Source organism: Phalaenopsis equestris, unplaced genomic scaffold (assembly GCF_001263595.1).
Source record: "Phalaenopsis equestris unplaced genomic scaffold, ASM126359v1 Scaffold000057, whole genome shotgun sequence".
NCBI classification, from domain to species: domain Eukaryota; kingdom Viridiplantae; phylum Streptophyta; class Magnoliopsida; order Asparagales; family Orchidaceae; genus Phalaenopsis; species Phalaenopsis equestris.
The window spans coordinates 89,526-102,456 of record NW_018164499.1 but is presented as its reverse complement, the minus strand read 5'-3'; the positions used below and the strand labels follow the sequence as shown (position 1 = coordinate 102,456).

The 12,931-nt window shown below is 32.8% G+C and overlaps 1 protein-coding gene across 1 annotated transcript; it reads right to left on the bottom strand.

The window, feature by feature from the left end:
• Positions 1 to 3,780: 3,780 nt before the first annotated feature.
• On the bottom strand, positions 3,781 to 12,654 carry LOC110019459 (monoacylglycerol lipase-like). Its single transcript, XM_020717122.1, has 7 exons — positions 11,935 to 12,654; positions 10,815 to 10,853; positions 10,653 to 10,723; positions 5,840 to 5,904; positions 5,663 to 5,752; positions 5,455 to 5,547; positions 3,781 to 4,510 (listed from the first exon to the last, which is right to left on the bottom strand). Exons 1-7 carry the CDS (start codon positions 12,480 to 12,482, stop codon positions 4,091 to 4,093), a joined length of 1,326 nt encoding a protein of 441 aa, XP_020572781.1. The 5' UTR covers positions 12,483 to 12,654; the 3' UTR covers positions 3,781 to 4,090.
• Between the last annotated feature and the right edge of the window lie 277 nt (positions 12,655 to 12,931).

Below are 12,931 nucleotides of genomic sequence, written 5' to 3'. Positions count from 1 at the left end.
CTATTGAAATTAATGTAAAAGTAGACCTTTTCTAATTACCATTCAAAGCATATTACTTCATTTTCATATTTTTACTTGATATGAATGATTCAATTTTTTTATGATCTTGATGAGGTTATACGTTCGCTTACTTATATGTAAATTATGATATTATTTTAAGAAATATAGTTCTAATATGACTATAAATTTGATTTATTAAATTATAATTTTATATTTTGAAGAAACGTAAATACATTAATTTTGAATTATTCTTAGAAAAATACTATATGGTGTTATGAATTGTGAAAATCCTTAAATAGAATGAAGCTAAGATCTAAAATATTGGGGCTCACTTTTAGTGTAATAGTTGTAATTTTGATAGAAACTTCAAAGTTAAGTGTGTGCATGAGGGAGCACTAATGGGATGAGTGACCTCTTGGGAAGTGATACTAATATGACAAAATCATGAGGCCATTAGGTCGAAATAGATATGATCTCGATGGGTAGAGTCTGAGTTTTTGCAAAGTATATAAGAGCATTACACCAAACTGAAGATGGCAATTAAGTATCATACAGAATAAAGTTTTACACCATGGGAGGTATCTCTTGAACCCTAGATGGGACAAATTAATACAAGGTGGGAGCCATCTCTTGAATATGTAGGAGTTGCCTCTAGAATTCTATCTATCTAGTGAATGATTATGGGTTAAGAAAACTAACAATAATAGCAGACACTTAAATGGGTAAGATTATGAAATCCCTAAGTAGATGAAGTTGAACTCTTAAACATGGAGGTACATTTTAGAGTAATGGTTCGAGTTTCGATAGAAATCCAAATTTAAGCATGTTAATGTGAGATAAATCCTGGAATGGGTGATCTCTTGGAAAGTTACACTGATGGGACAAAATAATTAGGCCGTTAGGCCAAAGGAAAAAGTATCTCGATGGGTGAGACTTCAACCTATTACATGGCTGCTTGTTACATCTTATAAATTATACTTTTTTCACGATATACATATTTACTCTATTTCTTCAATTGCATTTTTGTTGCAGTGCAAGAATATTGTTTGAACTTTTCTCTAACCTTATTTTACCATGGTTTCCCCATGTTTGTGTAACAACCCAAACTCTCACCCATCAAGATATTGTTAGATTTGGCTCAATGTACCCACAATTTTGTCTTTTTGGTGTAACTTCATAAGAGGTCACCCATCATGAGAATAATCTTCTAAGGACACACTTAACTTTGGAGTTTTAATGAGATTCTAATTATTACATTGAAAGGCACTTCATTGTTTAAGTGTTTGGGTTCATATTATTTAAATGTCTTCACAATCTATTTAACTTAAGTAAGTGGCTTCCTCGTCAATATTCTTAACCCACAATCATCAACTAAGCTTATAAAACTCTAGAGGTGGCTCGTACATATTTAAGAGAAAAATCTCCCTATATATCACTTTGTCCCATCTAGAGTTCGAGAGGTGACCCATGGTGTAACATTTTATTTTGTATAATATTTAATTCCCATCTTCAAATATGTGCAACATTCAAATACCATTTATAATAGTGCGAACTCTCACCCATCTAGATATTGTTTGCTTTGGCCTTTTGACCTTACAATTTTATCTCATTGGTGTAACTTCCCAAAATTTCACACATCCCAAAAATGCCCCCGCACTAGCATGCTTAAATATGGAGTTTCAAATGAATTTTAATCATTATACCAGAATGTGTCTCGATGTTTAAGAATTTAGCTTTATTCTACTTCAAGGGTTTCAAAATCCCCCCAACTTAAGCATCTAACATTCTCTTTAGTTCTCTTAACCCAAACTCGTCCACCAAGCAAATAGGATTCTAGAGCTACCCCTGCAAATTCAAGAGGTTCTTCCCACCGTGTAGAACTTTATCTCATCTAAGGTTTAAGAGATTACTCCCATGATGTAACACTTTATTTTGTATGACACTTAGTTCCCTTCTTCAAGCTAGTGTAATGCTCTAATACCATTTGTAATAGCCCGAACTCTCATCCATCGAGAAATTGTCCACTTTGGCATCATAGCCTCATGTTTTTTTCTCATTGGTGTCACGTCATAGGTCACCCATTCCAAGAGTGCTCCCACATGAGCTTGCATAACTTTGGAGTTTTTTTCTTAATGAAAGTTTAATTGTTACACCAAAAGATAACTCGATATTTATGAGTTCAGATTAAGAGGCTTTACAATCTTCCCAACTTAATTAACCAACATCTTCATCATATTGTTAGCCCAAAATCATCCAGTAAGTTCATAGAATACTAGATATGACCCCTAAAAATTCATGAGGTGACTCCTATGATATAACATTTTGTTGCTTTATAGCACTTTGTTCCATATTCAGATTGTTGTAACACCATTGTAACTTCCCAACTCAATGAATTCTTTGCTTTGGCCTAATGGCCTCACAAATTTATCACATTGATGTAAATTCTCAGTTCACCCACCCGAAGAATACTGTTGTATAAGCATGAGTATTTGGAGAAATTTCAACAGCTGCGTCAGTTATCACATTGATGTAAATTCTCAGTTCACCCACCCAAAGAATACTGTTGTATAAGCATCCTTAAGAGTATTTGGAGAAATTTGAACAGCTACGTCAGAAGTCACCTCCTTGATTTAAGAGTTCAAGTTTATTTTATTTAAAGGGGATTCACAATTCAATTTTTTTAACCATATTTAAGCCTCACTCTATCTTTATTTAAACTAATTTTGAACCATATATAATTTATATTCAAACAAACTCGAAAATGGACCCAATCTTGCTAGGATATAATTTGAAATTTATTTGAATCTTGTTTAACTATTACAAACTCTAAATAAATGCTCTGAAGATGGGAGCGTTTGAAACCAGAACAAACTCTCATATTGATTTTCTGAAGAAATCAATAAACCTACACATATTTTATATCTCCACTATTAAGAGGCATATAGAAGCAAATTTTCCTAACTCAGTGTTTCCATGGAGAATATGATCGAGAGGAAATTTTCAAAAATACAAAATACAAGGCACCGCCATTGCTTTATTTTTTTAGCTCAGCTGAGGACAAAATTTCAGATCCGACCACCATCATATTGCAGTCTATTATAAATAATCATTCAAGATTATAAAAGCAGCAGCTAATAACAAAGCCAGAACTATATTATAATGCTCGACTTCTCGCACATGATTCAATATTCAGACCTTTTACGCTTCAAAAGTTCTCGAGTACTGTCGTTTCACACTGAAGAGCTTCACCCAAGTCTTCAATTTAAGATAAATTTACATACACCCCACACAATTGTTATGTGTATTTGTATATCTAACACCTAAAATTTGATTTTTATACTCATAACACTTTGATGCCATAAATCAATACATGAAAATGTTCTTCACTTTAAAAAGGTTAATAATGGTGACACTTTTTGATCTAATGTAATGTTTTTGAGTGTTATAACACTTTTTGATCTAATGTAATGTTTTTGAGTGTTAAATGAGGTGTTAGTTATGTAAATATATAAGAATTGTGTTGCATGCATGAATATACCCCAAAATTTCTGATATGTGATACCCAAGTTTTCAATCATATATAAGCAAGCATTCTGGCAAGATTGTTTATAAAGTTAGCTAAAAATTTACATAAAAAATTAAATTAACAGAAAAGAATCCCATCTTTAATCATCTTCCACACGAAAAAAAAAAAAAAAAAACAATAAAGAGGACGAAAGTTTTGAAAAAAGCCATCTAAAAATCTATACATTATATATATAAATTGGCCATAGACAATGAAGTTCTGTCTTGGCCGAATTCGCTAATTACAACGACCAGAGTTTATCCAGGAACAAATACCCATTTAAAAAAAAATCAACATCCTACGACAAGTCCTAAATTATCACAATCAAGTATCACAAATTAAGCCATTGATTGCTGGCTTCTTAAATAAATATGAAATTATAAACATATATACTAAAGATCACTTATTGAATATGAAATTATAAACATATATACTAAAGATCACTTCCCTTTGCTGTCTGGGCCACATTGAAATTTTGCAAAAACCTTTCAGTGTAGTTTCCAAACAATCCACTTGAAACATTTTTCAAGATCGTTCCTCTGCTTCAAGTCTGGAAGTCAACCATTTGATTATATAGCTAATAATCTCTTCTTTTTCTGGTTCAAAGAGTAAATCATGCAAGAAACCATCATAAAGTTTTAAGGATTTATCAGAAGAGGAAGCCTCCTGGTGGAGCATCTTAGAGGCAACAGGATCTGTTACATTATCAGCAGTGCCATGAAGGACCAGAAAAGGAACAGTTACTCTGTTTAAGTTCTGCTGTAAGGAATGGGAAATACGAAGGATTTCGTATCCAGTTCTGACTCTAATGGAGCCGGTGAACACGAGGGGATCGGAGTACTTAGCCTTCAAGGCTTCAGGATCACGGGAAACTGGCGGTCCCTTCTTATATGCGGCGCCGAATTGGTATCTTGGGATTAAGAGCGAGAAGATTGGCGCAACAGCCTGACAATGAAGAAGAAATAAAAATTTACAAGGTTTCGTTTTTGCAATATTAGAATAAACCATGGATATGATTCAATGTTCTCGTGAGTTTTATTTATGAGCAGGGCATTACTGCATTTTCTTGTTGAAGTTCCTCAACTCATGAATGTATTTAGTGGGACATTGACATACATACAACGCAATTCTTCTATGTTTGCATATCTAACACCTAAACTTTCATATTTACATACAAAACACTTAAAATATTTGACATCGCATGAAAAATACCACTATGTTAGCTCTTTAAAAGTGAATTACGTCTTTTCATGCATAGGTTGTTAATATCAAGGAGTTATAAATGTAAATATTAATTTTTTTGTGTTAAATATGTAAATGCATGAGAATTGTGTGGTATTTATGTAAGTTTGCTTTTAATGGGGCATTTACATGCCACCCAATTCCTATATATTTACATATCTAACAGCTAAACTATGCTTTATACATTTCTATCACCCAAATCTTTCATATTATATAAAAAATACCACCATTTTAACTTTTAAAAAGTGAAATACACCATTAGATGCATAGGTAAAATGGCATGTATATAAAAAATTGAAGTTTAGGAGCTAGATGTAAATACATAGGAATTAATAGTACATATGTAAATCTTCCTATTTTAAAAGGAAAATTTACATATATATACAACACAATCTTATGTATTTACATATCTAGCATCCAAAATTTAATATTTAGACATATAACACAACCCTATCTATGAGAAGGTGTATTTCACATCTGAAAAAATAGTGGTGGTGGCGTTGTTGATGTGTTGTTATAAATTTGAGTGGTATACATGTAAATACGAATGTTTAGGCGTTAAGTATGTGAATTTGTAAGAATTTTGAACGCCCTTCTTTAAAGTATTGTAGAAGAAAGTATAAAGGAAGGCAAATAGAAGTGCTTACGGCAACAATGCGATGGGACGGCTGAACACGAATGGCTGGAGATGTCAGCACCATACCCTTGACACGGGATTCAACCTTTGGGTCTAGTATTGCCTTAAAATTACAAAGAACAAAAACAAAATTAGAACTTAGTCTTTAATACCAATTACTTCTCTTTCTATAGAAGCAGCGAAACGGTAGACAAGCATGCAATGCAGAAATCACGAACCTTAAGGACAAGAGCACCGCCTGTAGAGTGTCCAAAGCAAAAACATGGAAGCCCAGGATTTTCTGTTAAAACCTTGTCCAAGTAGGCTTTCTGCAATTGCACAATATATATATATGAGAAAAGTTCATATGGGTACATATTTTAAAAAGGCTTCAAAAAAGAGAATGAAATTATTACCAAGTCATTGACAGCATAATCAAGAGAGTGGACATAGCCATGCAGCCCATCACTTCCACCATGCCCTGTGGATAAAAGACGTTGAATAAAAAATATAAGCTCAATAAGAACACTTACATATGGCAGGAAATTTAAAGGAGTGATTAAAGCTGTAGATAAAAGTAAAAAATCAAAGATTTCAGCAAATTTTGCTTGCATAAATCAACGATTTGTCTTTTATGCAGCATGGAAATTTTAACCAACCAACAACTATCTTGGACAATTTTATGAACCAAGCTAAAAGACGATCTGTTAATACTCAATCAAGTTTCTTCAAATTAGCAAATAAACAAATTTGAACAATTATTTAAAACTCGAGAGTTAAATGAATCGAGCTTAAAGGCGGGCAAACTTGTTCATTTATGCACAAACACTGCTATCATTTGTTGTTCAAAAACCAACTTGTTAAATACTCAATAGCAAGTTTTATAATAGCTCATAACATAAATAATACATTATTTCAATAAATTTTAATTAACTATAACTTTGTTAGCTTTTTATTTTTTTTTCAAAATAATTTATTTATTATTAGGGACTATGATATTAATTTAATGTGTTAGTTTTTTTTAATAAACTAGATTGTTAGTATTTATTCATATTATTTGAATATAAGAAAGCTTGCTTGCAACTTTTATATTCTTTTAAATAATTTGAGTAAAGTAGTTAGATACTAATTCAAAATTTATTCAATTTTTTATTTGCATAGATTTGCATAATCATTTATTAAGAACAGAGTTTGACAAGCCAGGTACTCGTTCGAATTTTTAGTTATTTATTAACTCATGAAAATACTTGTTCAATTAATTTAGGTAAACCAAGCACAAGCCAGCTGAACACCTTATAATATGGCAAAGCCAGGTTCAAAACATGATACACTCTGTTCGATTATAGCCCTACTTCCAATCCTATTTATATAGCCAAATTCTATGCTACATTATGCATTTTTCACCTTTGAAAACAATTAATTATACAGCAGTTGCTTGACAAAATTGCTAGGACCAAATAGATGTATTAAACAAGTTTTTCTAAATGCATCTATGGAGCAGAATTAAAGGAGGATGCACAGGAATTTCTTCCCTAGGACTTGATACTACGAAAAGAGTGAAGATACTTGAATTTTGTGTGTACTTTAGTTGAGAACCTTTCAACCTAATTTATACAACTAAATTATACGCAACAATGCTGCTTTTGGAAACAACTAAATACACAGTGATTGCTTGACAGAATTACTAAACTGGATATACAATTATTAGTCAAGTTTCTGCTATGCATTTAAGGAAATAAAAGAGGATTATTCTATAGAACTTTCAAGGCAACTATAATGGCTAACTCAGCCGCCAATATACCAAATTAAAGGAAAAAAATCCAACTTCGGTGGAGTGGAATTCTGACAAATAAAAATTATCTTCTCTGAAAGAGGTGTGTATATCAGTTGTTTGGAAAAATAATAGTTCTTCAGTTACATTTATACCCTAGTAACACTCTTAAGTTAAAAAACAAACTATCATACTTAAAGGGATTGATTTATCTCCTAATTGTGAGAATATTAAAAAAGAAAAGAAAATATCTACTTAAATCATGCTAAAGGTTAAATTACATATAAAGATGTTCCTCATGTAACCTGACTTGCCATAAATCAAGGTATGGACCAAGATTGAGCCAAGTCATAAAATGTTTATGCTCTTTCATAACCCACATAAACTGATTTGAATGATCCTGAAAATTATGAACGTAAATCGACCACTAAAGGTTTCATGTTATGTAAATGACAGGTAAACACTACTATTTAGTTTAAAAAATTTTTAAAAATAAAAAATAAAACACTATTTAGTCAGAAAAAAAATACATTTTAGCAAATAAATTAGACAAAAGTTGCATTATTTATTAGGAAAATTTACATACATACCATCAAATTCCTTTGAATATATACATATCTAAGACCTAAATTTTATTTATTATATTTATCCCACTGAAATCTTTCATGCCACATAAAAAAATAGTATTATTTTGATTTTTTTAAAAGTGAAAAATACTTTTTCATGTTGGCATATATATGTAAAAATTGAAATTTAGGAGTTAGATATGTAAATACATAGGAATTGAGGGGTAAGTATGTAGATATTCCAATTTCTTATTAGAAAACGAACGAAACAAACAGTGATAAGCTACATACGTAAGATCGTAACAGGGCAAATATTCCTCATCCCCCATCTTTACCAGTGATGATTCTTGTCACCATTTTTCAAGTACTGGCAAAACTTGAAGAAATTGATTAGTCATGAAAGAGCAAATCTTAACAGTTATGACAACACAAAAGCTTAAGGAAATGCATTGATGTTATCCTATAAACAAAAGTCGTTAACAGATGAACAATATATTGGCCACACATTTGCAGATAATATTCACAATAGCATCCACTATTACTTCTGTTCAAGGTTAAATTATACTACACAAAGCTTTCCACTATTATTTTCAAAATCTGTACCTCATCATTGCCTTCATTAGCTTTTTGCTACAAAGGTTCAGCTTTATTAATCCTCATCAAGTTATTCATATTAAGTTGTTGTGACCAGACAACTTAAAGTTATCCTCAATAGGCATCATCCATACCTAAAAAATAATCATTATTCACACATATTAGTCTAATAACTCCTAGATCTTTTATAAGTAATTATATAGAGCATTTAAATACATTTCACACAATTCTTAGATATTTACATGGCTAACACCTAAAGTTTGACATTTACATGCATACCACTCAAATCTTTAAATAGACATAAAAAATATATTATTACTAACTTCTAAAATTGAAATATAATTTTTTCATGCATAAGTTAATTTAGAATGCCAGAGTGCTATGTAAAAAACTTTATTGTTTAAATTTTTAGTAAAGCCGTCCAATAAATTTAGAGTTTGTAGAGTTAAAACAAAAATTATAAATTTTATATAACTCAATTTTGCATCTCCTTTAACAAAAATTTATAGATACCCAATTAAGCTAAGATGCAGTGGCATCTGTGATTTTTTTATTTATCCATAACCGTTCCAATGAGAGTTGCGAGTAAACAAAGGTGCTGTGCCATAGTTGATGTTTTGTTGGTCCATCATAACCATTCCACTGCGCATCAACACGGACCATCTTTCAAGGCTACTAATCATGTCGACCAAGATGACATGATCATGCTCCAACATTGACTTTTTGGAACTCAAAATGAGGTCAGCAAACATCCTTACCCCTCAATAAATCCATTTACCTAAACAACCTAACCTTCAGTTCTTTCTCAACTACTACTTCCTTTTCATTCCTATTGTTAGCCTTCTTAAAAATAATAATCTATAAACTACCCATATGTCTATAGATTTGTCCACATTCCCATCTTACTGACATATAATTATGATCTTTCATGTAATTATTATATGTTAATTCTCTAACTTTACCACTTATAGCCCATAAATTTTTACTTGAAAAATTACAAAACTAACCATGATTTTATAGAACTAATTGTCAGTCTGAATAAAATAAAATAAAATCATAACTTAATTTTCACCAAAAGTTAAAAGCTTATCCAAGACAAGTCTCAACTACCTTTCATCACATTAGGACTAAGTTGTACTCCCTTTAGGGGTGATGTTCAAGCGAATTGATAGCAATTTTTATCATAACCAACTTACACTGTGGGGCATCTCTTCTAGCGCATACCATTGCACTATAAAATGTTCCTAAAGTTTGTAGCTAAGACACTCAATAGTTTGATCAATGTTTTCATTTTATTTCAAAATAATATTCTTTACACCTAGCTATATTTAATACTGAAGATAACAAGTTCATTCAAGGAAAGTTTAAAAAAGAAAAAAAAATACTAAAAATTCTTTGGTTTATAACATGAAATATTAGTCAAAGAAAATAAAATTCACTATCATCTTCATGAATAAGAAGGAATATTCACAATTATTTTAGGTAAAAGAATATTTTTCTCTCATTAGATCTTCCATCCCTGATTGGTAAAGAACAAGCATGCATTGGCTTTTTGACACACCCTTCGTTTAATAATTTAGTTTTCTATTTCCAACAATTGTAAATCCACATTCCTTTCTCTCACGTTTAAGAATTATACAGAAGCACATATAACAAGCATGAAATAGCGCAACAAAACATGTTAACAGATTGCAAATAACATGAGAAACCAAAGGTTACAAACATAATAAAAGTTAAAAAAAAAAAAGACTGGATTTACTTCTTAAATTAACTATAGACCAAAAAAGAAAAATATTTAAAATACGTTGAAATGAGACCAGCTTCTAATAATGCTATATTATGCACACACCACACAAAAAAAAAAAAGTTCCTTTTGTAGTTGCCTTTACTTTTGTAAAAGGTACAAAGTCATAATCCCATCAATGCAGATCCATGCAGGCTTATAGGAGCAGAGTTGCTATTCATAAATCTAAGAAACTTGAAAGGATCGTTCTGAAGCGTTTAAAGTCAGCAGAGAAGACATTCCCTACCGAGACATGCTTAATTCTAAAAATCCTAGACTGATGAAAGCATCAAAAATACTTTTTTTAATCTGGATGAAACCATTTACACTAATTGATTATCAATATCAACTTAAATTATGAATTAGCCAAAAAATGTTAGCCACTAATAATATTGCTTCATTCATATACTGTTAACCACCACACGTCCCTGGAGGGAAAAAAACATCAACAAAAGAAAAAAAAATAAATAGATATATAATAGACAGAAACTCATTACTGCATTGAAAAAACATACCAACCCAATCCATGGCATAAACTTTTAATCCGCTTTCGTTCAGCTGCTTTGCAAAGTGATCATATCTTCCACTAAAAGATAACAAATGGTAGAAATATATTTTACTTCACAAATTAACAGAAATCTACCTATAGGAATGAAAATGTTAGCAAAGGAGCGTACCTGTGCTCATTCAGGCCATGCAAAAGAACCATCAATCCCCTATAGAATACGAAATAACATCAATATTTGGAGAGAATGCCGAATGCTAAAAAATTGAATCTTTACGAAACTTCAAGACAAATAAGGCTTGATTATAGACTGAAATGAGTTCAAGATTAGACAGGAATTGCGCACCTCGCAGGTCTATAAAGCTGATTTTTTTTTTTTGTAATGAGCGGTATATTATGTTACAATAGTACAAGAAGAATAGGGATATTTGAAACTATGGATTTGAAAATCACATAGCTTTATTTCACTACATTCACAAACAATCCACAATATTACATGTTCTATTTTAAAATTACATAAATTGCCAGAATCTCTGCTTACAAAGGCATATTTCATTTGAGAATGGCTATACCAGAACTCATGACAAAGCATAACTTTTTTGTGAACTAAATAAATTTTTACACTAAATTTTGCATAATTTTTTCCCCCTCGAATGCACTTGATCGATCAATATTTAATTAATTCCGCTCGAAATCATGAGCCAAAGGTCTGGTCGAGACAAGACAAAAGATTCTATGGCCAGTATCAAATACACCTCCACAATTATGAGTTCAAGGAAACTAAAAAAATAGATATTATTTAAAAAATAATATATTTTTGGAGCTGATTTCTACTAAACCCATATTTTTTTTACTATTTAGCACCACCATTGCTACTAACAACTTTATAAATAAGAAGCTAACCACCTAAACATCAAATATTTAAAATCAACCACCCTAAACTTAACCCACTTCATTTCAGCCACCGAAACCACTTCTCCGTCTCCCTCCCGTTAGAATCGTTCGCCCTCCTTCCCGCGCTAGGGTTCAGTCGTTCTCCCATCTCCTTCGCGGGGTGTTAATTTAAAATATTTGATGTTTGGGTGGTTAGTTTCTTATTTATAAAGTCAAGTGTCATGTAGGTAAAAACTCTGTTTTTATTTTTTTTCGTTTAAAGGCGGATCAAAAAGGTAAGTTTGCGTCTATGGCCGGCAGAAAACGGCATGCCGGTTTCTGTAAAATTCAAACACAAAAACATTGTCTGCTTCGCACTTTGTTCATATTTCAACAAAAACAAAAGGAACAGAACTCACCTGGTTCGAATGGAAACCGACGTCCATGACTGCGTGAAGAGCGTATCGCCTCTCTCCGTGGTAAAAAAGGCGAAATCCCTAACGCTCCTCCCTTCTTCTCCTTCCTCTCTCAATCCGATCCTCCTAATCGCCATAGCTCTTCTCGCCGCTCCCTCTAGCTCCCTCGGCCGCCGCGGTACCATCGCCGCCGGAATCCTAACTACAACCCCCTTCTTCTTCTCCTCCCCGCATCTTCTTCCCACCAACACCGCCGCCTCTTGTTTTTTCTCCATCGTCCGCCATCGGAACGGCAGCAGCAACAGCAACAGTATCCCATTGAGAAGTAGCTGAAGGCTCCTTAGGGCACGGAGCGAAAACAAAGCCCTAACCCGCCCGCTCGCTCCTGAAGTCAGCATCAGCGGCCTCGCCGTTCCCACGCCGCTCGCATCTATAATCGCAGATGGCATCGAAACTGTATCACCGGAATACCCTAGATTCCTCTTCGTCGTCTCGTGAAGGTGCAACCGCGGGATCTTCGTCACGGGAACGCTGGTCCCGATGTAAATCATCAATCAAATCAAACAATAGAGCTGAATTAAGAACCGATTAATCCAATCTTCCTCAAACCGGGGTTAGATTTTTTTATGAGAAGGAGGATTTTCAAGAACAAAATCTCGAATACGATCGCGAACGGCTGTTCGAACAAAAATGTATAAGATCGTGAGTCGTGCATCGTGTTCTTTGAAGCAACTAAATAAAGAATGACGGTCTTGTGAGGGGGCACGTGTCTGAAAAAGACCGTATGTGGCGAACCTTCGCGGGGAAGGGTCGTTGCTGGGTGGCGGAGTATATGGATTGAGTAATGCCACGTGTGTACGGCAAGTGGGACCACGCCGTGAGAAAAGGATGTTGGTTATCTTTAATTTGAAATATTTTCATGCATATCACATGCTTGAAAAAATATTATATGAAAAGATGTGGAGCATGTTCGGACGGCTAATTGTCGAGAAATTATTGC

Excerpts from the sequence above, each read along its gene's own strand:
- LOC110019459 (XM_020717122.1), bottom strand. The coding sequence starts at position 12,482 with ATGATTTACATCGGGACCAGCGTTCCCGTGACGAAGATCCCGCGGTTG. Across the intron at positions 5,905-10,652 it reads TTATGCCATGGATTGGGTTG|GGCATGGTGGAAGTGATGGG; the intron begins GTATGTTTTTTC and ends TTTTATCCACAG. Across the intron at positions 4,511-5,454 it reads CGTCCCATCGCATTGTTGCC|GCTGTTGCGCCAATCTTCTC; the intron begins GTAAGCACTTCT and ends CTTCATTGTCAG.